This window comes from Elaeis guineensis, chromosome 1, assembly GCF_000442705.2.
Source record: "Elaeis guineensis isolate ETL-2024a chromosome 1, EG11, whole genome shotgun sequence".
Classification (NCBI taxonomy): domain Eukaryota; kingdom Viridiplantae; phylum Streptophyta; class Magnoliopsida; order Arecales; family Arecaceae; genus Elaeis; species Elaeis guineensis.
This window is the reverse complement of record NC_025993.2, coordinates 20,135,476-20,161,558: the sequence shown is the minus strand read 5'-3', so window position 1 is coordinate 20,161,558 and position 26,083 is coordinate 20,135,476. Positions and strand designations below refer to the sequence as shown.

Sequence of the window (26,083 nt, the reverse complement as noted above, 5' to 3'; positions counted from 1 at the left end):
TACCTCGTCTCCTGTCTCGTGCGACCTCCCGACTTCCGTCCAGCGAAAGAAATCGCTCTCTTTTCTGCCGTCCCGCTCTCTTCCTTGTTTCCTCATCGGCCCACTCCCAGCCTCCCTTCTCTCCTCTCCTTTACTTGTCTCCTCCAATCACCCCCTTCGCCGCCGCCCGTTGTGACGCACGAGGGAACCTCCCTCGTCTCACGATCCAATCTCACCTTCTTTGTCGTTTTTGGCTTCGGGATCCGATCGATAGATGTCGTAGCGTCCGGAAGGGGGCTTTTAAGATCCAATAGCTGGAAAGCCCCTGGATCTCTGCTGTCTTGTCCTTGATCTAAACTGCATTGGTGGGGGTCTTTTGCGATGGATCGGATCGGTTCTGGTACGGCTTCGGAAGGGGCTCTGAGGTATTTCTTTCACGCCCACTTGGATCTTAGTTATGATGGACCGAGAGAGTTTGGGAATTATGTTGTTCTTGCCCGCTATGTTGTGTTTTTTGATGCTTAATTTGATTTTTCTGTGAAGGTGCGCCGTGTTTGTTTCTTGTTTGATTTGTTTTCTTGAAGATTTTAACCTCAAAGTTGATATTTTTTAAGAGTTTACGCGGCTACAATACATGAGATGTGATATCAATAACAGAATAACGGTAATTCAAGATGGCTAGCTGACGGATGTTTGTTTTTCTGGTTGTTTCCCACTCCTTAGCATATGCTTGGGGGAGGCTCTGTTAGTTGCCATAAAGGGGAAAAAAGGAAAAATATAAAAATAAAGATGCAAACTACATTATATCAAGCACTCAAAATCCTCAAATCAAAATTATATAATATATGTAGGGGTAGGTGTTTTGTGTTTTCTTGGAAAAAAATGACAGGTTAATCCAATTAAGTTTTGACAAGTATATTATGTAATGGTATCTTCTGAATAGACAGGGCACTAGGGCTGAAATTGGATCGGATATGGATTGGATATCAGAATATCCATATCCATTATTTGTTTTATCTAATGAATACAAATATTGGTACGGATATTAGTCAGATGCAAAAAAATTTATATCCATATTTATTTTAAATGGATATGGATGCAAATTGGATACAGAAAATATGAATATTAATGCGGAGATAAATCGGATAATTAAACTTTTTGACCATAGAATCAAAGATTTTACTAAGTGGATGATAAATGAAGTTAATAGCATATTAATATGATTGTATATTTTTCTTAAAAGTTTTTAAGTGCCATATAAATTAAATAGGGTTACAAGTAAAATCGGATATTCGGATATGGATCGGATAGTTGTTTATCCATATCCATATCTATTTTATTTTGATAGATATGGATATGGATACGGACATTAGTTGGATGCTTAAATTTTTATCCATATCCAGATAGATTCGGATACGAAAATGGATTTGGATGGATATTATCCGATCCACTTTCACCCTTAGGGCACACATTTGTTTATCACATAGATATAGTAGAATTGAAGCATTATAACGGATTTCGGTTTATCTGCCAAGGGTAAAACTGATGTGGTGAAAACTTTTGAGAATTTGGATACATGTCAGGTTTTTAATCAAAGAAACTATTATACATTTTAAACATGGTACTCAGATGTACATTAGAGTACAGAAGAAGATAAGAGGTATGCATTTGATATATGAGGTTATAACTCTTGGTTTTATTTAATACTTCTTGGAAGTTATGACATTCGAATTTCATGGTTTCTGTTGTTGGGTACACTTAAACTGTCCTTAAGGGAAATAGAGTCATGTTATCACCTGGAAGCTGGAACAAGGGGTGTCTCTAATTTTGTGCAGCTTTAACTGTGATATGCAAGTTGGCATCCTAATCTGGAATTTATTTGATTCCCAATGTTTGAAGTGTCATTCCTACCAGCCTTAACTCAGCAAGTTGCTATCCCTTTAAACATGAAACTGGGAGGGGTCTCGGGTTTAGAATTGGGTGGTGGTATTGCCAACATATTCCTAAAAAGATTGTCTAATGCATCATACATACCATGATGATATCTTTTGAATTTTTTTTTTTTTTAAAGTTTGTGTCAGAGAATATTGTGCAGGGTACTTGCAGATGCACAATGACATGTAACATGAAATGGATGTGCTATAATATATTAGGTGCACGTAGCTAACTGACCTGTAGTTGAATATAGACTATTTCTAGTCTTTGTTGTAATCTGGAAGTGACATCTTTTGATGTCTAAAATGCATTTTGTCACCACAAATACATTATATTGGCATCTCTAGATTTCAACTAATTTTAGAATACACTGTAAATGTTTGTTGGAACCTGCCAAGAAGAAGGGCAAAAATCAAAAGTATTAAATCAGAATACGCTGTAAAAATCAAAAGCTTTAACAATAGTAGTCCACACTAGCTGATTGCGAATAATCTTAATTGCTAGGTTGACCTATATGGTAGCCCATCCTATAAGAGAGAGTAATTTCCTGACTTGGAATGCCCATTCAAGAATGCTGACTTCCATCATCTGTATTTGTCAATTCTTCTGCTTGTTAGTTATTGTAATTAGTAGAAATTTGATTTGCTATGATGAGATACTTCCATCCTTATAAGAAACTAGGTTAAATTATGTCTACCAGTTGACTGTACTCATCAACCATCATTTTATCATGCTATCCTGCTTTCAGGTCCTAAAATGTGGCAACCAATCTCAATTTTCAGTCTTTCATGCTGAGCTACACCTATGACTGGAGTTCCTTTACCTGTCTCTACTAGCCCTATTCTTCGTCGTGCTTCCAGCAAACCTGTTTTCTCTGACCAAAGTAGATGAATACTGTACTTCAATTCACCGCAAGTTTCTTTACCTTTTTTTTTGAAAATACTTTCTTTGGAGATAAGTATATATTTGCAGCATGCTTAACTCTCTAAGTGTATTTCAGGATCTGGTGAATTAGGAATCAATAACGATGAAGGCTTTCTGTTTCCAGCAGAGGTAAATGAGATGAAGGGTGGAAGTATACCAATGCATGGTGCTGCAATAATGCCATCGCCAGTCCTCTTATGGAGATTCAAGGTCATTCTTTTGTTATAATATTTCTTAATATTTATTTCTTGCAATTGTGATGCTTAAGTTTTTAAGGAAATACGTTAGCTGCCCATTCAATTGTTCCTCATGATTCTCAGTCAATAAAATAATTTGATGGATGCTCTGATTCCATCAATAAATCTGAACCCAGTAATTATGATGTACACAACTGATTTAAGATGGATTCATACTTGATGGGCAAATATGATATTATTATTTCCATCATCTGTTAGAAATTTGATGGAAGGCTGTAATCAATGAATCAGGATAGAGCTTGAAAAAAAAAAATTTCCCAATGCCTGGGGTCTTGGAAGGGGTGAACTGGGGACAAATCTAAACTTTGCAAACTGGGGATAAATCTAACCTTTGGCATTTTTCACACAAAGTGGCTTGAACCTGTGCCACAGTTGTAAGCCCCAGCTTTTACCATTACACCAGGTGATGGCCCCTAATCAGAGTTGTGCTTGATGCTATTTATTTATTGCATTCATGCTAATAATTTGAATGCCATTAAAAAGTTAACCCAGGAATCAAGACGAAAGTTTCGGAAGCTTATGTTGATTCTTTAGTCATGTGACTTGTTATTCACCAGTTGTCAAGATAAAGAAGTATTTGTTATGAAAAATCAATCATATTAATAAGTGAATTCTCCACTTGAGATTGAGGGATTTTTAATTACATTCAGTTATTTTGATACTTGGATTAGAAGAATCCTAATGACTGGCACTTCCAGTTAATGTAAGCTGCGCAGATTACCATGATAGAGTTTTGTGCTGTATCGTGTCATGTTTAAGTTTCAATAAGTGTAGACATTCTAGGATCCTTAAAGATTTAAGTGTCAAATTCTTCATCAATTTTGGAATACAAAATAGAAAAAAGAGTTCAATCCATGGAGAAAGATGGAGCCACATGAGTCAACTTGTAGTGCTGAAAGGGTCAGGTGCAAGTGGAATCATGAGTCAAAGTTGGATGAGCCTGTTGTGGTAGATTTCTAGGTAGAAGGGCTAGGCCTTTTAATCAGACTTGGAGAGCTCTAGAGGGAAGTGGTTTATCTATAAAAAAAATTAAGTGACCAGAGAATGAAATCGTCTCTTCTGTTTTGTTTCACTGTGCATGAGCAGGGAGGTGTGATCATTGAAGTGTTCTGCATCTTCATTATGTTTCTGGTCCATGCATAACAGTAAAGACATCATCTTATTTCAGTTGCAAGCATGGAAGGAATTTTATAGATTTTTTTTGAATGTTAGAAGAGTAGTGGCAGCAAGGTTTGCCATACTTGTCGGTACCACACTGGTACTGAACCGATACAGGATACTGTATTGTATTGACACTCAGTATGCTGAATGTTACTGTACCATACCATGTATCGATGCCGTAATATGATAGGAATGGTATAGGATCCTGTACTGAGATGGCAAACCGTGGGCAGTAGAGTTAAACAAAGTGATGAAGTAGGGAAAGGAGATGGTTCCTCACAAGTATAGGGTTTCTCCTTTGTTGTGGAATTATAGGACAACCATCTGACTATTAAAAGTGAGATGGTGAGATCTTTAATGAATTGGTCAAGGTAAAGAATAACTATGCGATGATCAGATAATGCAACACCACCAAGAAAACAATAAAGAAAATGAAACGAATAATATATGGAATCACTAAATAAACACATCCATAGAGTGCTTAATTGATTTGAATAATGTCCAGAAGGATAATTTTGTAAGTAGATGACCATGCTACATAGCTTGAAATATATTTCCTTCAAATTGGTTAAAAAAGTACAGCCCCCTTAATATGTACTTGCATGGTGTGACAATATTTCACAAGAAGGATGCTTGAATGGATGTTTTATTGCAGTTCTCTTAGCTGATAAATCACAGTAATCATGATTGAAAACATTGCTGCATGTACTATTCATTCATACAATTTATTGGTGCCTTGTTCCAAGACTTCAGGTGTTTGATGCCCATTGTCAAGTACTGTATGACTATTAAATGAATTGCTTTTGGTTGTTGCAAGGGAACTGATCACTGATTTATTCTGACCCTATTCCTCAATGTTGTAATTTCTGACAATTGCATGCTACAGGACAAATTGTCTATGAGCTAGAAGTAACATTTTATTTGGAAAAGATCATTTTATTAACCTTTGAATAGCTACCCAAGAATATTACTAAGTATTGTGCCCTTTTGTACTAGCACTGCATAGGCAAGGGAACATATGGGACACTATCTGAAGATATACAAACAATGCACTAATGTCTGTTAGTAAGCAATTTTTTTGACCTTTGGCTCCTTTTGTAATGTGATAGATACACATATTTAGCCAGTCAAACATGAATTTTTGTTTCATATAGTCTGACTCAGCATTTTAAGTCATTAAAGACTGAAAACAATATCCTGATAATAAACTAACAAACTTTAAGTAGCTTTGACTAAATATATATGCTATTTGGTCATGTGCCAAGCCATATCATAGTGTATTTTGGTCCATTCTTTGCGCACATATTATTTGAGATGCATTGATATGGGTTGCTATACCTATGAACTCCTGTAGAGTGTCAGCAACCAAGTATTATGATGCTTGTCATGTGACCCAACTTGATACATACAGCAGTTAATTCTTGGTTCTGCCCTATTAGATTTAGCATTCAAACATATTTTTTCTTGAGCAACAGTCAGGCCTTGCAACAAATCCCTAGCTAATTTAAAAAGTCTAGGTTAAGTGAATGATAAGATTAGTTCCAAAATGTAATACAAGAATGGAATGGTCTATTGATTTTCTTTTTGCTGTTTTTAAATATAGATTTGGGTTTACCATTATAATTATATCTTTCAAACCATAGTATTCGTTACCGGCCTGAACTAGCCGGTACATCCTGTACCGTACCATATCGGCAGAGAATCGATTTGGTTCAGGCCGGTTTTTCGGAAAATGGTCCTAATTGGATTAAATCGATTGGTTCGATAAGGTATCGGTCCGAACTATCCGATACCAAGTGGTTTGATCTGGTACGGTGCGATACGGTACTGGTTCGGTCTGGTTCGGCTTGATTTTCTTTCTTTTTTTTTTTTTTGGTCATTGAGTGGGATTTTTTTTTAAATTTTTTATTATCGGTACGGTCTGGTATGGTACTGTATTGATTAGGAATCGGTACGGGCCTCGGTATCGGTTCCTGAAACCTTGGTTCAAACCTTGAGCTGGCTATTTGGGGTTGACTTTATGAATCATTATTTGCTAGGCATCCTTGTTCAAGGCTAGGTTTGTTGTTACTCCAAGACACTAAAGCATTCATGGGTAACAGAGTGAGATTGCTTTCATAGTTTGATATACCTGTTATGAATATCTGTCAACCTAGTATTAATCTGCTACCTTTTCCATCCAAGTCTTGGGACTAGCATTTTTGCTGTTGTCACATGATTGTCTGAAAAATTCGTTATGTGGTAAAATCTTATTTGAGGAGAAATCCTATAGTGTCTAACAAGACTTATCCAAGCTGAAGAAGCCAATATTTCTTAAAAATCATGCAAACTAGGAAATGAAATCTTAATGTTCATCCTAAGTTAAAAAATGTTGATCACACAATTGAGAGCGCAGGTTGTTGATTGTCATATTACTTAAGTATTTTATGTGATATTGATAAGCAGAGGAACATTTGCATTTGTTTACTGGACCTACCCATATTGCATATGCTTTTAAAGTTCAGATGTAACTTGCAGTGCTAATATGTGATATCGGAATGCCTCCTAATGAAGAATGACCCTGCATTCCAGTATTAGCTATTATTTATTTTTAAGATATGTGAGTTAGTTCAGTTAAGCATGGAGGTGATCATGGGCTGATCAGATAATGCATGATTGTTATAGTACTCTGCAAAAATCAGGGAGAAATTTGCATGAAAAGACTGACTAAATGATGTCTGATTAACAGAGATTCAGGAACTTTATTTTGTCATAGATCCATGATGTTCTCAACAAAATTAGAAATCAAAATATTAGCTATATTTGCACATCGACAGATTTCTTTTGAGATAATTATTTGTCCATTGCCCAAGAATATGTGCTGTACCTTGATGCCGTTGTTGCCTTACCTGTATATTATCGACCCATATGTAGCTTTCTTCATTCTTCAGCTGCTCTCATAACTTTCTTTTCAAAGAATCATACTTGGAGTGTGAGTGTACTACAGATATAAATTTGAAGCATATAATTTGACATTCACCTAACTAAATAGTATTTTTCAGGTATTATTGTTTCTTGTATGGGGTATCAGCTGTTGCAAGGTCAGTTTGATTATAATTTTCATTGTTAATGTAGGTTTACAAATCAACATATTTAAAAGGGTTATAAAGAATTCCAGGCTTTTAAAATGGTATTGTCTGGACTTTTTGAGGTTGCAGATTGGTTGGGACTCTGTCATGAGAATGAGTGTGGATCTTCGGGATTTATTTCTTTATGAGGCTTTTTTGTATTATAATCCTCTTCTTCTTGTGGTGAGTGTTCTTCCATTTAAGACTTGCCTATCTTTTTAAAATTTGAGACCAAGGTGTTAAATTCTTGCCTCTCTCTTTGCCTATCGTTTTTATGTTTTGTTACAGACATTGATGGTTTGGCTTTGGGGAGTTAACCTATGGGTTTTTGCTCAATCATCAGTAAGCTATGCAAAAGTATTTGATCTTGATCATACCCATCTTACACACTGGGAGATATGGAAGGTACAACTATTTGATTCTGGTATATTAATTTGGACATATTTTCAACATGTTATTCTGTATTTTTCATTAAAAATAGTGCTTTTCCAAGTGGTATCTTGTGACCAGCTTGAAATGAACATGCCAAAAACAAGCTTTTAGGAAAAATAGCACTACTGCACTCTGATAATGTCCTGTCTTGGCATGAAACCCATATTAAACACATGTTCTGGAAGTTTTATTGTTATTTTTGTTAGATATATTTTAGTTTTAATGTCATAATCATATTCATGTGGAGGGAAATTAGATAATTTGCCAAATGCTATAATCATCAAGTGAATTCTATAAGTTATTTTCTTGCTCAAATTATGGACTATTCGGCTCATGGTGGATTATGCATTCAACATTTGCAATTTCATTGTTTTATAGATTAGAACCCAATTTTTCTACTTGGGCTGACCCTTTTTCCGAAGACATATCCATTTATTCTCCTAGAGCAATTCTTTTATTATTTTCCCATTACTTCTGATTACCAAAGAAAAAGGGCAGCTACTAATTATTTCAAGAAAATCAGCTTTCTTGCCATTAATTTTGTCAAGCCTGTTGTTTTTATTAATTTCTATAATGTTCACAACTTTTCTATTTAATGAGAATGTTTAACTTTCAAATATTATCCTATAGTTTTTGTCTATCAACTTTATGGACAAAAAGGCCTTTACTTTAATTCTAAGTTATCCTATGTCAAACAAATGAAGAAAATGAAAAATGCATAAAAATCAAAGTACATTAGAAAGAAAATGCAATCAACTAGCACAATATATTAGGAAACAAACACAATGAACTATCACAATTGTTTGGCTGCTTGCTTCATATTATTTTATCTTTGTTTCATATTCAGATTTATTATCAATTTCTATTTTGTGCTTTCATATAACATAAGTTCATCACAAATTTAAAAGTAAAATAATTGATAAAATGTTGTTTCTAATTATGGTATATTGATTATTTTTCTAAAATGTGCATTGCATGTGCCCATTGCAATTATTATAGAAGATTAGAGATTTGAATCTTTTTTTTTTTTGTTTCATTGAGGATGCAATACATTATATGCTAACTCTTCTAGTTTATCTTGCTTTGTAATATTGAAAAGCATTTTTCATCACTCCCTTTAGAGAGGTTTGTCTTGCTTTCTATAACATATGTTGTACAAATGTTGAAAAAACACCATAACAATATAAGAGTATTTTGGGTGAAATTTAGGAAACCTGTGAATAGTATTTGACTATTGTATACATATTTGGGGGTGTCAATAAGTTCTTCATAATTTATTTTGGTGCTGCTCGAAAATTAGCTTTAGATGTAATTTGATTGGAATTGAAAATGATTCGGCACTAAGTTAAGCACTGCTTTTGCTATTAAATCTTTTATCATGCCAGTTAATTGAGATGATTTTACATGAGTTTTTACCCCTAATCTGTAAATGAATTTATTTCTATTTAATTGTTTATGCCTTTGTTTGGGATTTTGATTAATATTCATTTGATGCTAAATGACTAATGTGTGATGTTCCAACAGTGTGCTACTTGGATGACCATCATAGTGCCCACAAGTATGACAGCTTATCTTTATCTCTACTCACATGGAGAAGTGTCACTGGCTGCATCACAACCAGTTTAGTATCGGTTTCACTCTTGTTGATACCTAATGATCATAAATTGTCTATTTCATAACACTTTTTTTTTTAAGTGTTTAAATTTTTTGTTTATTTATATTAGTTGGAAATGAACTTGCTCTTTGCTTCTGATATTCTTCTCTGATGGTTTAAACTGTAAACCTAGAAATTGTATCGGCCATCATTTTTAAACTGAAGCTATACATTTAATTGCAATGTTGCTTATGATCATTTGATTCAAAATTGGTTTATTCACAATATCTTATACAATCTCTGGTATTAATAATTAAAATTATAACACCTTTCTGTGATACTAGCTATAAGCTACTAAATATTTTAAATTTGAGATAAATCTTAAAAGGATTTTAACATGGATCAGATTCTATATTGTTAATATGCCTTTTTCATGAAATTGTTTAAGATTTAATTGTTATCCTACATTCTCACTCTAAATAAACTTTACTTTTGACATGAGCAATGAATCACCATGAATTTAGATTTTTTGGAGGACATGGACTCCTATCAATGATCGGATCATGGAACAATTTAAATTAGATTTCCTTTAAGACATTGTGAATTAGAAGTTTGGTATTTAGACTCTGTTTTGAAGGATAGTTCCCAACTTAAATTAGAATTCCTTTTTTAGAAGTTTTGTATGGTCTAAATTTGTATTGGAAATATCTATCTAAGGTTATAATGGGAATTGAAAAGTTGGGAAATATAATTGTTTTTTTCAGTGTTAGAATTTTCTACATTCAAGCATAGATGGACAATCATGCATTATTCATTACTGATCGTTTGGAAATGATTGGCCAGTATTGAGATCCTTTTGATGCATGACTTATATTCTCCAAGATAATAACATGGTTGAGGATATTATGAAAATTTAGGTTTTAGTTGGAAGGAAGAACATAGGCAAGTCATATCCACATGTAATTTGAATATAAGTATTGTTAGGAATGAATATTAAATTTCAGAAATGGATTATCAAGTTCTAATTGGAGGAGCTTGGGAGTAGAGGTTGATATCAAAACTCAAAAATCTGAGATATAAAATTGGAGCAATTTGCTATATTTAGATAGACATGCCTTTTTTTATAATTATCTCTAGTTTTAAAAAATCTGATTTAGAAGCTGCTATAGTGGTTTCGGACTAAACTGGTATGCTATGTGCCATGCCAGCCTCATATAGTGCTTTGGTCTATAGCACCCGATATAGCAGGTAAAATGCCACTACAATGGCCACTGTGCTATTGCGTTATAGCTGGTGCTGTGTTCTAAAGTGGCTGGATTGGTTCAAATTAGACAGGTTCAGCAATTAAGCAATCATTTGACTCATCGGTATTTATTGAAGGAAGGGCTAATTCACTTATTTGGTGCTCTAATTGAATGAAGTGTTGAAAAGAAGAGAAGAGAAGAGAAGAAAGGAAAGTGGGAAAGAATGAGGCTTCCCTCCAAATGTGGCGCCACATAGCTCCAATGCTGGAGCTCCCCCATTAATGTTTCACAGGCGATGCACCACCTAGCTTACTCGAAGATCTTTAATTTATGTTATTGTGGACATGTTTATTAGATGAATGATGTCACTATATATGGTGGACAATGATATTTGTCATTAGATTGTGGACCTCTACACTGTATGAATGTTGATATGGTATTGTGATGTTAGATTGATAAAGTTCTATGGTTTGTCCGGATTTTTTTTTTTTTAACTTTTTGCATGAAGTTCATATAAAGCATCGATTTTTGGTACTTGTAAGAAAAATCATTGATATGTTTTAACAACCTTCTTTTAGTTCATAGAAACCACTATAGCACCTGCTATTTGCTATCCACTATGAGACCACCTGGCACCTACATGCCACTCTCCACTTTTTATTACGTTGTGTATAAGTCTTAAATATTGTATCAAGCACCCATCTCTGATTCTGGTTTATTAGTTTTTTTCCTTATGAAGAAAGTGCTGGTTGTGACATTGAAAAAGACTATCATTGTAATTAAAATAAGAAACATTTTATCATCTGCAAAGTTTCAACTTTATGTGTTATATAAAAAGGTGTTAGGTTTGTTGCTTATTCATTTAAAACTGTGAAAATAGAATGTCCCCATTGTTTTCCATATAAATATCAATTTTGTAGGTGAACATTATTTATCTTATTATTGTAATGAGAAGGCTTCAACCTCTTTGTAGTTGACTGTTTTTTCCCAATCTTAATCATAGATTGCAAATACCAAAGGGGCAAGATTTTAAATCCCATGGGACAGGATTGTCTCGGCTTTTCTGTGAACAGAATGTGTGGCATGCACTGTTGTCCCACCTATCGTGACACTTGGGATAGGAGATGTCACAAAACATGCTGATCAAGTCATTGGGATGCCTGTCCTGAGACTTGAGATGGTATCGTGTCCCGGCATCCCACAAGATGTCCCCATCAGGATTTGAAACTATGCTAATGAGTGTTGAACTACACCAAAATAGTATACGTGGAATGGTTTAACCATTAGTAGAAATTAAAATAAATTTGATTAAAAATTCATAGGGTATAGAAGAAACTCCAAAAGTGAGCAGAGGTGGGTATGCAAGGAAGGACACTTATGGCAGTGATCCATAGTCCATAAGTTGTTATCCAATGTTATGGCATTGCACATTATGACACTGTTACGTCCTCCAAGATGAATTTGCATTCCTTTTAGAAATTTAAAATGGTTCATAGTAAGAAATCATGAAAAGGGCAACCATTTTCTTGGATGGACCTCCTGAACTGTTATAGAAGTTTCACTTGAATAAATTTAAAAAATCATACAAAGCTTATTGATGCCTCTGAGTCTGTTCTCACCTCTAAATATGCGTGCAGTTTAAATATCAAAGATACTTGCTCAGAAATTTTTTTAACCAATTTGGCATCTTCCCAACTGCAACTGGTCTTCAAGTTTTTGGGTGGTGGCCCCTCTCAGGTCAATATTGAACTAGGTAAGATATTGGTACCAGGAGTATTGACTTCTGGTCGAGAGTTGGCCCAAAATATTCTCAAACTTTGATGGATCATTACTTAATATATGACATCAACCCCATATAGATCAGATAAGAGTTGTTGGTGTTGGTATGCAGGGCTATTAATTTGAGGATTTTTTGGTCCGAGTTTCTTAAAATAAGGAGACTAAACCAACTCATTTCTGACTATTGCTAGTAATCATTTTATTTGGTTGCAATTTTTTATCTGGCAGTTATTTCGGCAATACTTGTTAGTTTATGCTATGTTAATCCATTGATTTAACAAAACTTGAGTATCCATGTCAATTTTTTGATTTTTTGATACCATTCAGCATTTGATTGATATTTACATTTATGTTCTCATTATTTTGGTTCATTTTGTCAAAGAGAATTCGAACATGCAGCCTGAACTGCACCTATGTATGAGGCATAGTGGACTATAACTAAAATACCTGTCAATTTCATTTCCTTATCATTAATCAATAATCCACCAGTTTATTCCACCAGACACTTGTACTGTTACTAATGTTCTAAATTCAGGAAAAGGCTTAATTGGATTGTTGATTACTTGATTTATTCATATTTTTGTTTGTATCTGAGCATCACTGCAGTGCTGCTCCATATGTGCAAAGATTCTTACATCAGTTTTTCTCCATTCTTTCTAGTCTTTGCCACTTCATTGGAGATCCATAAGGCAGGATTCCATCTCATTCTGTGCAACTATGGGATGAGAAAGTGCATTTTATAATAATTTCTGCAGTAAGACAGTTTCCTGACAATTTTATCTCTATCTGCATATAAACTGGTTAATTCCAGGATGTTCTGATCACTCTGTGGGAGGATATACTGTTACATGCATGAGATTTCTTTGCAACACCCTAGTAATTGATCTTTATTTGGTGGCTTCAACAAAAAGCTGATTCTTTATGATTCCTGTAAATTTTATAGTTCTTGCCTGATGTCTAAAATGCATTTAAAGACACTTCATAACTCATGCTGCAAATGAGGAGTTGCTTAAATTTTTTGTGTGATAGTAATCTATTGCTATCCAATACATTTTATTTAGATTCCTTTAGGTAGCAGAAACATTTTACTGGTCTTGTGCAATATTCATGTACATATGTATAACCTTTACAAGAAAAATTTTCCTACTAGGAATATGGCATTTCTCATGTTGTGCCTGTGCTAATGTATGAAAGCAACATATGCCAAACATACTTGTGTTTTTCTTTAACTAGTACATTGGATGGAGTATCTCTAACCACTTAGTTTGACTTGCAGGTTATGCTATATGCTGTTATGCTGATGCTTCTCATATTTCCATTTGATATTTTTTATTTGTCATCTCGCTACTACTTGTTAAGGACGCTTTGGCGTATAATACTTCCATTACAGGCAAGTGTTTTAGCTTATTGTTTTAAGGCAAATTGTGTAGCAGATTTGGGCTTATAAGATATCACTGGTTGGAGAGATTTAAACATGACTAAGCTTTAAATTTTAATCACTTCCTGTTAAATTATCCAGTGAACCTACAGAGGCAAAATAATGTGCCAGTTTATTCTTTCTGTTACACAGCTGGAACAAAAAGGGCATGGAAGTTGCTTTTATAAACTCCAACTATCTTTGAAGAACATAATTGTTTTCTTGATTATAAATTTATTTCCAATGCAACTATTATCTCTTTAAAAAGAAAAAAGTAAGGAGACTGGGGCCTGATTGTTTAGATCCTTTTTTGGACAATAACATGGTACACTTTGAGTTTTCCCATCATGTGTTGAAGATTAAAGCTCTAGATTGTCACCATTGATGAGAGAAGCCAGATGAAACTTTGTTAGTTTGCCTGAAAGTATTCTATGCTGTTGCTTGAAGAAGCTTTTATAATTGAAGTATGCTTTTACATATACTACTTCATGGGTCCTTGTTCAATGCAGGCGATCACATTTTCTGATTTTTTCTTGGCTGATATTTTAACATCAATGTCCAAGGTATGTCCCCTGGCAGATTGTATCATTGTGATTCATTCCTTTTACATAGAAGTAGATGACAGAGATGTGAATAATCCATCTATTACAAACCTCAGCCACCTTTTGTAACTCAGATACTGACTGTTCCCCAGTTACAGTAAGAAGGATTATTCCATAAAACTCTTCTACTTTAATTGGATCCTGTCTTTATATCTGAATTTGACTCAGATGGCAGAATCAGTCTCTAGTTTTCATGACATACGCATCTTACACATGCCCTTATATTGCCTTCAGAGAGTTTAGGTTTTAATTCCTTGGGTATGTTCTAGCCTGCAGGAATGCTGCTCCCTGCAAAAAGGCAAGCTTGTCATGAAAAGTTTGTGACACATGTATACTGTCATATGAGTGCATTTTTTTAAAAAAAATTTTAAAATTGAATGTGAAGAGGGAGAAGGACTGAGTGCCTATAAGCTATAAGTGCTAATTGGTTATTTCAGAACTTGGAGGAGCCAAACTACTGCGCTTACGTGCTGAAACCGATTTTTTCCATAACTATTTCTGTCTGTGCAAATACTGGTACGGTTTGTAATTATTAATTTCTTTCAGGTATTCTCAGATTTGGAGCGTTCAGCTTGTCGGATGGTTAACCGACAGGTCAGTGTAGAAAAAGCTAGATTGATCTCTGTTTAAAAATACTAAAGCCAAGTTTTTCCATAACTATTTCCCAGTAACAAAATTTTCATTTATTGGTGCTTTCTCAGGTTGCAACAATTGCTTGGTTTGAGGCTGATTCTATTTGCGGTGGCCACTCTGTTGCTATTCCTTTAGTGCTTGTCTTCCCATATCTGTGCCGTTTTTTCCAATGTCTGCGTCAGTACAAGGACACTAAAGAAAAGACATCCCTTTTAAATGGTATGTTTTAGCCTAGGTTGCTTTCATTTATTTTGGCTATGATCTAGTTTCTCTTAGCATAGATTGCTTTCATTTGTTTTAAGTAAGATCTAGTTTCTATGGACATTATCAACTACAATTGTAACTTGCTAGGGTCTGTTGAGCATGCATTATATTTGATGTCATCTGTTGACTAGTTGCTCAGCAGGTCCCATATCATTAGAATATTATGAGATGATAATCTGTTTTACATGGTCGATAACAGGACACATAGGATGTCCTGGCTATGTAACCTAGGATCACTTTTACATGTCTTTCATTTGATTTTCTAATATCACTACATTATTCATCTGATTTTATTTAAGTACTCATATCTTACATTTGATATTTTATATGAATAGGGAGACTGTATAGAAAATTGTTGGATTTTATTCTATAAGAATACTGGCTGCAGAACCTGCATAGTGTCGATGGTGGATTGAGAAGTTGCCCTGATCTTTAAAGATATAGACTGGAATGTGATTTACTAGGAACAGAAATGCCTTGTAATTTTTTTTTGCACTTGCAAAATGGAACTGATATCAAGTACTACTGCATATTGTTTGTTATACTTCATCCATTTTGGATGAGTATTATTTTTTTAGGCAGACAAGTACCTATCAACATGAATACATATGCTAGAAGTAGTGGTCACTTCATCTCAGAATGCTTTATTTTGTCCTTCATAACTTGAGGTTGGGTACAATAATGAGTATTTTTGCCAATGCAGGTCTTCTGCTTGAATGTTGTTTGATTCATTCTGTAATCATTCTTTATCTAACAGATACTTATTGTCGTTAAATGATTTTTTTTTTCTTTTTTGATCTTTGGCAATTTTTTTGACCTTTCTTTTTTTTTTCCTGGTGTTTTGTTTAGACCTATTTTGATTCTTGCTTAACATGCTTCCAAAAGCAGATTCTTTAAATTTTTGATTTTAGGCAAGGGGGTTTTGGTGTAGTAAAGAAGTCATGAGACTAACAGAGTGTTACTTGAGATGAAAGATAAAACTTATGAATCTTGAAGAGATAAATACAATGAGGGGAAGGATATCTTGGAGTCAATTGGAGGCCTTATTATCTCTTTTGATTACTTGGATAGAGCTGGTCATCATTTATGACTTGCTTGCTTGATGGGAATAGGAGGGGGAAAAGTGTGGTCAATGGAAAATGAAGGAACCCTTTTTGTTTGGTTGGAGTTTTCAAAAGAGAGATTGGAAAGTGGTATTCCCATGGGAATAAACTTTTCGTGTTTCATTGGAAAGAGAAACGCATGCGAGGCATGGGTTTTTGGCTTTCCCATGGGAAGGGAATTGGGATCTCTTTTTTACCAAAAGTGCCCTTAAAGCCATGTATAGAATAGGATAAGATTTTTTTTTCCTTTATTAGGGGTAAAATATGTATTTTACGTAGCCTTCCTAGAAAAGTGGATGCTTAGCCAAATATAAAGCACTCTACAATGTGTCATTTTTCTATGGTCAACCAGGCATGCCAAAACCACTTTCCCAAGCATCAACTTCTCGGGAAAAACATTCCAATGAGGAAATTTTTTTTTGTGAACCAAATGAGCCCTTAGTTTTGAAATTGTGCTATCTGTTTGAAGATCATGAGTAAACTACTTTCTTCCTTCTAAAATATTGTACCTAGGGTTTAGAATATTCAGGAAGGGTGCATCTTGGGGAATGAGTTTCATATGGTGATAATGCATGGGATTGTTTGAGATTTTTGGATGGTTATATCATTCTTATACTTGAGTAGATAGGGTTGGCGCTATTTGAGATGTCAAAATGAAGTCATCTTGATGGCATTTTGCTTCTCTAGTCCAATTTGTGTATGGGACAACCTGCATTCATGAGTAGGAATGTCATTGACATGGATCTAAGAACAAGCCAACCTTGAATTGGACCATTAGGAGATTTAGGTTGAATATTGATCCAAACCCTACCTATCCAAGAAGAAGTTCCGGCTTGGATAGGTGAGATTCCATAAGACCTACTGGCTCTATGGATTAGGTATGAGAATATTTGACTTTTACAAGACAAATATTGGGTTTGTGTTAGGGCATATTGGGTTTAGGTTCAATTTTTAACAATTTTCAAGAAAAGTAGGACGTCACTACTCACTATGATATGCAGACCCATCCTTGACTTGGACCTAATACTGATCAGTATGCCTATGCATTGAGTGTAGGTGTAAGGATATGCTTTCAATTTTTCAAGTGTGGTTCTAGGTCCAAGTCTACTAAAAAATAACCCAATTTGAACTCACCTAGATCAACTTAACTCAACTCAATCAGCTACATGAATTATTTTCCTCCATTCTGCTCTATTTAGGGCCACACTTTTTGAAGATGTAGCAATATCTAGTCCTTTCTTACTACTTTATCCTATGTGATTTCCGGTCTATCTTTAGTCGTCTTTCCTTCTACATGTATCAAATCACTCCGTGCTAGCACTTCCATCAGCCTATATTCCTACATGCCCAAACCATTTAAAGGGTCCTCTCAATTTTCCTCAATTTGAACTGATCCAAGTATCCAACCCAATTATATATTAGGTCATGAATTTGGTTTTCATGGATCCTACTTGATCTGGACCCAAACCCAATTCATACTAAATAGTTTACCATTTATAATTAATATATTTTAAACTTAGATCTCACACATTTTTTGTAAATCTTATTAATTATACCTTCAGTTTACATCATCAGTGAATCATGTTGAGGACATGAAAGGGATTGAGCTTTCTAAACAACAGTACCTGCTCGAGACTTGGATGCAATCTTGATCCATATCCAATCCAACGTGAACTCGATCTCTGCCTAACCTGATCCCTACTTGATCCTACTTGAAGTTGGCTCAACCCAGTTGATGGATGGGTAAGACATTCAAATATGGACTTGGAACCCTAGCCAGGTCACATACGGTCTAGGCAATACTTGGGTATGGTCCTACTTGATTGCAAACCCCCAACCTCTACATATAAAACCTTCGAAGGTTTTCAATTGGGTACTAATATTTGAATGGATTTTAATCAGCCATATACTTAAGTGGTTTGAAGGCTGGTTCTATGAGAGTATTGGTGCAAAGGGCCATTGGTGGGGGTTGGAGGTAGGAGGAATGAAATGGTGGAATGCAGTATAGGGCTTGGTTAGCTTCTTTCATATGTAAGAAGGAATAAATCAAGGATCTAGTAAAAGCCCAAGTCCCTTAATACATGCAAGAGAATACATTAAATACCTCAGGCTTCTAGCAAGGTTTGAAAAAGTGACAACACCATGGTACATATCACCCCATATCAAGGGTTATGTATTTGGTACATGTGGTTCCATATAGTCTTGTGTGGACAAACCATGAGCAGATGTGGGGATGTGCTATGATACATACGATACCGATGCATGACATTTAGAACCCTATACCTTTCTATTTCAGATCTTTGCCTTAAAGTATAAATTACAAACCAAGAAATGTGAAGGGTATAGGATTAAAACTGTAAGTATAACTAATGCATTAAATAAATTGGATATACTATTAGGTGCCGATCAATTTGGGTACACTATCATCGGACCCAAACCAAGATCCAAAATGTTTTGTGGATCTTTCTTTGGATCCATGCCTGACATGTAGATGTACCATTGTGTATCATGCTTGGGTCAAGTTTGCTAGTCTTTCTGACATCCCCATTCCTAAGTTTCCTAGTCTCCATGTTTTATTTATTTATTTATTTATTTCTTTTTCTTGGCAATCAAGCCCCAAGGATCATTTTTTTTGTTTTAAAGATGGTCAAGCAAGATTCGCCGATTTAGAACCGGATCTCATACTGGCCGACTGGTGGTATGAGTTGATGCGCTCCCATATTGGGTTGTACCCGGCCTGAACCAACTTGGAAATAAGGGAGAACTGGGGAGAGAGAGTGAGAGAGAGGAGGGAAGGGAGGGAGAGGGAGGAAAGGAAAAGAAGGCCGACAGTGGTTGCCGAAGGGTCGTGGAGGCCATTGGGGGCCATCGAGGCCTCCGGAGCCCACAGTCCTCTGCAAGAGGAGATAAGAGAGAGGAAGAGGGAGAGAAAAGGAGGGAGGAGAAGGTGACAGGGAGGCCACTGTGGTCGTCGAAATTGACCACGCGGATGCCGTGGGTTCGAAATATGGGCGACCGACCCCTGTTCATCATTTTTTTTCTTTTCTCTTTTAATGCAATGGTTTTGAGCCCACAGTGTGTACGAGGTCGATTTTAGCCGTTCGGTAGCCTCCCCACTACCTTTCTCTCCCTCCATCTCTCCCTCCCCCCTCTTTATCTCTCTCTCTAATCTCCTTTTGCGGAGGACTATGGAGCCCTAGAGGCCTTGATGGGCCATCGTCAGCCTCTTTCTCTCTCTCTTTTCCTCTATTTTCTTCTCCCTTGCTCTATTTTTATTGGCATTCTGAATCAAATTTCTGAACCATACTGGTTGGACACCGATACAGTTCGGCACACCTCGAACCGCTCGGTTGGGGGCGGTTCGGCATTCTATGTGTCCAAGACTAGCTGAAACTTTCATATATGTCCAAGTAAATGACCATTTAGAAATATCTTAATAATAAATGCTTAATCTTAGATGTGAGAGATATTAAAGATGATTTCAGATATTAAAAATGATTGCTTTTTAATTCAATAAAAGAGTAGGGTTAGATGATATATAGCTTTTGTGGGGGTAATGAGATAATCCTTGGACTACTTAGCTGATTCTGAGGAGACACATCATTAGATTACTTGTTTCATAATTCTTTTACTTAAACTTAATATTTGAGCTTAACCTTCATTATTATAAATCACAATGGATCTATATCTAGATATGTCATTTATTCAAATTCATAATCAATTTCAAAATTGAGTTAATTAATCAAATTTAGTCTGATCTAATAAAATAACTTTTACTTTGTTTCAGATCTTTCTTCTTACTATTGAAGGATTGTTGATGTATTCTGCTCAAGATTTCAGATTTAGTCCTTTTAACTTTTATTGCCTATTCGTGCTCTTGTTGATGCTTTCACTATGTCATATATAATATTCAAAACTCCATGTAAGCTTCAATTAGTCTTTAAAAATGCTTAATTACTAGTTGATATGAACTTGAGTTAGCAAAAATCAATCAGATCTGAAAATCCGACCTGGATCAACCCTATTTGGGCCAGGTTGGATTAGGGTTTCTTTAGATTGGGTCTGGTATAGGTCAAGTTTCTTGATCTAGAATTTCAATGGATCAAGTATAGGTCAAACCTTGACTTGAGTCAGATCATGAGGGTAGAGTTCTATTTGGGTCATGATAGTTCAGGTTAGACTAATCATGATCTTGGATAAGGATATTATGAGTGGTCGATCTTTTCATTTACTAGTTTAATTTATCTTGAAATTTTTAAATCAGTTGTTGTGAAGATGGGGCTAAACAAAGGTAGGTTCAGTTGGTCAAGGCTTGATATTGTTAATCAGGCAACGGGGTTGACCCATGAGTGGGTATGAATGAACGGCATCAACCCGATGTTGGGTTGGTGTGGTGTGGGTCAAGGTTATGTAAGTTGTTAGCCTAACCTGATCCAACTCATAATGAGGTACATCTGTACTGAAACAAAGGGGGTTGAAGGTGTCTTTGGTTTTGTAAGGGAGAGAGTACTTAGATAATCGTCAAACCTCCATAAAAAGTTAAAGCAACTAGTAATTGATATATTTAATTCAGTCTCTCAAAATGTCACGGTACAAGTTTGATATGAACTTCTTCTGTTGAGAGATTTAAAGAAGAGAGACAAGATGAAGCCTCTTTTAGGGGCAATCCTCTTTATTCCTCTTTGAGGACTCATTCATCATATTTAGCTCTACATCCTCAGCTAACCTCCGTATTGTAGATCTCTATATAGTGTTAAATTATTTAAGATGAATATTCAAATTCAAATTATTTTGTTTGATTTTAATAAATCAATTATTACCAAATTTAAACTTTCTATGCATGTAAGAATGGTTCTTAACACTTGGCTATATTGCTCACTTAATGTTTGAATTTTAAAATGTTGAGAGGGTCGGTGATATGTGCCTGGACAATTGAAGGACTAGATATGATTTATAATTAAAAAAACCAATGTGTCAAACCCTTTGTCCAAGAAAAGAAAGAATTTTGTCACTGGTGGAATTGTCATTATTCCAGAATTAATGAGAATAAAATGAGATAGAGTGTGGTAGGGAACAATCTCTTAGGGGCAAGAATTGGAAGAGAAGATATGTAACAAGAAATGGTAGACTTAGTGGAGCTTGAAATTAGATGTTAGAGGATGAGACTGTTAATAATAATAGTTACGATGGAACACAATGCTCCATTTCATAATCTGTTCATTAGCCCATTTCTGATGTTTCCAAAACAAAATTTCAGAACACAGTATGCGGATTAGGTTTTATCAAGGCAACATTAAAACAAACCATGGTACGGGGATCAGGTTTTCTCTCAATTTAGCATGAGATAAGAAGCTAAGAGTTGAGTGAAAAGTCCAAGAGAGAGAGATTTAATGGTGGGATTTGGATCAGCAGTTGACAGATAGTAAAGCAGACAAGGATAAGAGAGGAAAGGAAATCTTGGCAATATGTTAGATTATCTGATCCTTTTTTGTTGCCAAGTAATTAGGACTTGAGGTTGCTTTAAATTCCATCTAGCTACACATTTCAGTTGACAAAAACCTATATCTTGGTTAATCTTCATTTCGGCCACCCACTGGGTTGGCTGAATAACATTCTTTAAAAAGCCTTACTGACAAGTCAGACCAATATCAGCCAATCCCTGGTGGACCTCTAGTGTTTTAGAACCATGCTTCCATTTAAGGCCCAGCAGAATTGTCTTTATGAATCCACCATTTTCTGAGCCTTATATATATGGATATTGTTATTATCATGTGCTTCCTTTGGGATATATTCAGATGCATATGATGTCATGTGCTTCCTTCGGAATGGATTCAAATGCATATGAAATGTCTTCTTTTCTCAGATGCTGATTACTGAAGCAGCACTACTTGTTGGATGGTTTTACCATGTTTTCACTCAGTTATGCTACTTAGAATCTCAGATCAGTCTATTCTACTTTTACCCTTTTGGTAATAAATTAACACTAATTTTGTTCAATTTTACAGCTTTAAAATACTCAACCGCAGTCCCAGTAATATTTCTTTCAGCCCTTAAGTATCATGTCTTCCCTGACAAGTGGACCAACTTTTACCGCCCTCTCTGGCTTCTTTCTAGTGTCATAAATTCATTGTATTCGTTCTATTGGGATATTGCCCGTGATTGGGATCTGAGGTATGTAAAAATGTTTTTCTTCCCCTCATTTTTTCACTTTTTTCTTTTGGTTGACTGTGAGTCGGTCACATGTTCTTGTATGTCATATCCCTCTATGTTTGCAGTGTTTTTACCAGAATTTTCAAGTTTAAAGCTCCACATCTTTGCACAAGCCTTCTATACGGGCGGATATGGGTATGATTTGCAATCTGCTAAATTTGCCATTAGTTTTTTTTTTTTTTTTTGTCAGGTATTTTACCAAGAAAATGATGTTCGTGGAATTGCAGGTGTTCTACTGGGTAATAGGAAGCAACTTAATTCTTCGATGCACGTGGACGTACAAACTTTCTGCTCATCTTCGGCATAACTATCTGACCGTCTTCACAATAACAGCTCTGGAGATATCGCGACGATTTCAGTGGATTTTCTTTCGTGTGGAGAATGAGTGGAACAAGATGACTGCGAAGCAAAATATCGAACTCTCCACTGAGGATGTTCCAAAGGAGGAAGACAGACTTCTGGGTCCTGCGAGCCACAGCGTGTAAACCGTAAAGCAAAGCAGTTTCACATTTCTTATTCCCATTGTTTTTAAATTTTTTTTGAAAGGAAAAATCCTGTGGTCCTTATGGTTCTCCATTATTGTTTTATTTCATTTCATGTGACTGTCCTAAAATCTCATTTTTTAAAAACTGGAGAACATACTGGTCCATCTTATATGAGGTAAATGGCTTTTGGTGATGTCTTAGGAGATTACTATTCTTTCAATATAGCATATATTCTGGTCCAATTTTATACGCTTAAATTGCATTTGCTTAATGAGGTATATTGACCCCTGATTTTTGGTTGACTAATGTCCCTTTGGCTGGTCTGTGCTGCCTGTAATCCCACTGGCAGTGGCGACCAGAGCGATTACCGACGGTAGAAGAATTTAATAGATTTTTCTTTTAAATCAAATTAGAGCTTTTTAATCTGATGCTACTCAGTCTCTCTTCTATAACTACTTTCGTCGGGGCCAGGGGATACGTTTCACTCCAATTTGCGAAATTCAGGTGATCAAATGGAGTAAATGCATTTTGCAAGGCCTCATGAATTTTCTTTTCTTTTGTATCTTAGAGAACCATTTCTGTATATAATTTTGCAACAAAAATGTTTTATTTCCATTTATGCTAAGATGGGCCACAACTTCGACTGATTTGGGATGGCCATCTCTGCGAACATCCTGTGGCCCATCTACCTTTAGCCTTTCTAAATTGTACACTGGACGTGGATTGGGCTCTGTTAGAAGTTTTCTCATGCTTAGCCTGCATTGAGGTCTCGATCCAAGCTCAGCTGATCTTATTGAAAGAACATATCTGACCAAAAATTCAACTTGGCCTCTTAAGCTGAGCTTGAGCTGGTACAAGTGAAGACTGGGTAACGAAGACGTGATTTCCACCCAGAAATAATATAAAGCAATGTAATTTACAAGAAAACTTTGATTACCATGTTGGGTTTTTTTTTCCTTGATTGCATGTAAAAAAAAAACTGACACATTACACGGGTAACTAATGTGTACATGTCAGGAATTCAAATGCAATTTTAATCTAAAACTGACTAATACATAAATTCAATAATATTGACTGATTATGGTCTAATATGAAAAGCTAAGAAAGGGTATTTGAAATTAAGTAGCAAGACATGATAAACTTGGCAGAATTGGTATGGGAACTTGATGGGATAGCGTGATTAAATGGGGAGTTCTATGGGCAAAAAAATGGAGCGTTTGATGATTGTACGTATATGCTGCACCCACCCGGGTTATAATTCAAGACCATCCATAAGACAAGCAGTAAATATTCATAATTTTGACACTCCACTACCACATTTGGCAGGGAAGATGGCAATACCAACATCTTTTCCTCCTGTGAAGGCTTCATCTATTACCCACCCTCTTAAGCCCAAATTTGAACTGGGCTGGTCTATTGATTGGCTCAGCCACCAAGAAAATGACTTAGGAAGCCGCGTGATTTTTAAAGCAATAGCAAAAAAAAAAAAAAAATTGGAACGAAGAAGACTTTCGATAGAAGTCTCCTTCCCCGATCTTGTCGGCTCCCTTCGGATTCCATACTTGGGTTGCTGGAGATTGCGGTGATCTCGTCTTTTTTTCTTTTTCTTCTTCTCTGTGGATGACCATCATGAAGCCTGCTGGAAATCGTGGCCAAAACAATGCTGGAAGCGACATAAAATTCCCTTCACCCTCTAGTTAATCCTCCTCTCCAATCTTTATAGCTCATGGAGCTCGGATTTTGGCCAACTATCGCTAGATTTTCTTTGAGATTGAGAGCCTTTGGTTTTTCCCATATTTTCCTTTGATTTTTCTCAACATCTTTTTTTTTTTTGATAGCATCAGTAGTCGTTGCCGACCATCGATCATAGGCTTGTGCTGCCGTGGCCACAGCCACTGTCGGCCATGGCCACCATCGTCAGCAGAAGACCTTTTGTCTCGGGAGAATAGGGAACAAAGAATCCCCATTCCATCGAGAAAATAGACAGGAGAAAGAGAAGAAAATTTTTTTTTTTTTCTCTCTTTTTTTTTTTTTTTAATTTCTGCCCCCTCTGATACTCTCTCTTTATTTGATCTATGAATCTACTGGTGAATTTCAAACCATATTTTGAATCTGAATTGGCCCAATAGAAAGATTTTAAACCATCCTATTATTTGAACAACATGTTTGTATCATCCAAGTCTTTGATCAATATTATAGTATCTAGTTTTTATTGATCTTTATTAAATTTTTATATTTTAAATAATTTTGATTAAATAAAATTATTTGATCTAATTAATCTCTAATCGTCGGATGGCATATCAAACTCTATCTTGACTCTTATCGAATACTACCGATTTGATCATTCTTGATCTATATCGAACTATCTATATTCCAACATGATCTTGATTGAATAAAATTATCTTGACTGAACCAATCTGAATCATTAGATGTGACTATCCATTAATTTTTTTATAATAATTTATATATTTTTTAATTATTAGATTCGATTTTATACAGGATGTAGTCATCTTGACAAAAAGATATTCAGTAGTGGAGATACAATAATATAATCTATTAATTAAAAGTTTTGAAAAGAAATTTCTGGAACTATGTGGATTTGTTGGAGTATGTGTGAGGTTAGTAATGTTTTATTTCTCTAGATTTATTAATCAATAATATAATATTTATATCATTGAACTTTGAGTCATTATTGTGATGTATAAATATGAAGCATGATATTTAATTATTAAATTTACTTCATCGTAGAATATTGTTTGATGCATTATTAAATGTATTGATTCTATTGTGGAATTATGATTGATTAATTTCGATTCTGGATGATTTTTTGTATTGTTCGATTAAAATATGAAATTAATTTTATTAAAAAAGAAATTTGATTCGAGATGGATTTTGACTCACAGCCTGGCTATATATTGATATCTTGCTAATAGAAATTATCTGTTGGTACATCAATA

At 35.2% G+C, this 26,083-nt stretch overlaps 1 protein-coding gene across 4 annotated transcripts; it reads left to right on the top strand.

Annotated features, from left to right (window-relative positions):
* On the top strand, positions 1-23,383 carry LOC105032667 (uncharacterized). Of its 4 annotated transcripts, none has more exons than XM_010907174.3 (14): positions 1-404; positions 2,663-2,797; positions 2,915-3,048; positions 7,298-7,336; positions 7,454-7,546; positions 7,652-7,768; positions 9,320-9,415; positions 13,689-13,802; positions 14,339-14,392; positions 14,978-15,025; positions 15,133-15,283; positions 22,437-22,602; positions 22,707-22,776; positions 22,869-23,383. In XM_010907174.3, exons 2-14 carry the CDS (start codon positions 2,719-2,721, stop codon positions 23,124-23,126), a joined length of 1,419 nt encoding a protein of 472 aa, XP_010905476.1. In that variant the 5' UTR covers positions 1-404; positions 2,663-2,718; the 3' UTR covers positions 23,127-23,383. The 4 variants fall into 4 exon arrangements, with proteins under 4 accessions (XP_010905476.1, XP_010905478.1, XP_010905480.1 ...); XM_010907176.3 differs by having other exon boundaries at positions 2,663-2,825; XM_010907178.3 differs by lacking the exon at positions 2,663-2,797.
* The last annotated feature ends 2,700 nt before the right edge of the window (positions 23,384-26,083 follow it).

Excerpts from the sequence above, each read along its gene's own strand:
- LOC105032667 (XM_010907174.3), top strand. The coding sequence starts at position 2,719 with ATGACTGGAGTTCCTTTACCTGTCTCTACTAGCCCTATTCTTCGTCGT. Across the intron at positions 3,049-7,297 it reads TCCTCTTATGGAGATTCAAG|GTATTATTGTTTCTTGTATG; the intron begins GTCATTCTTTTG and ends AGTATTTTTCAG. Across the intron at positions 7,769-9,319 it reads CACACTGGGAGATATGGAAG|TGTGCTACTTGGATGACCAT; the intron begins GTACAACTATTT and ends ATGTTCCAACAG.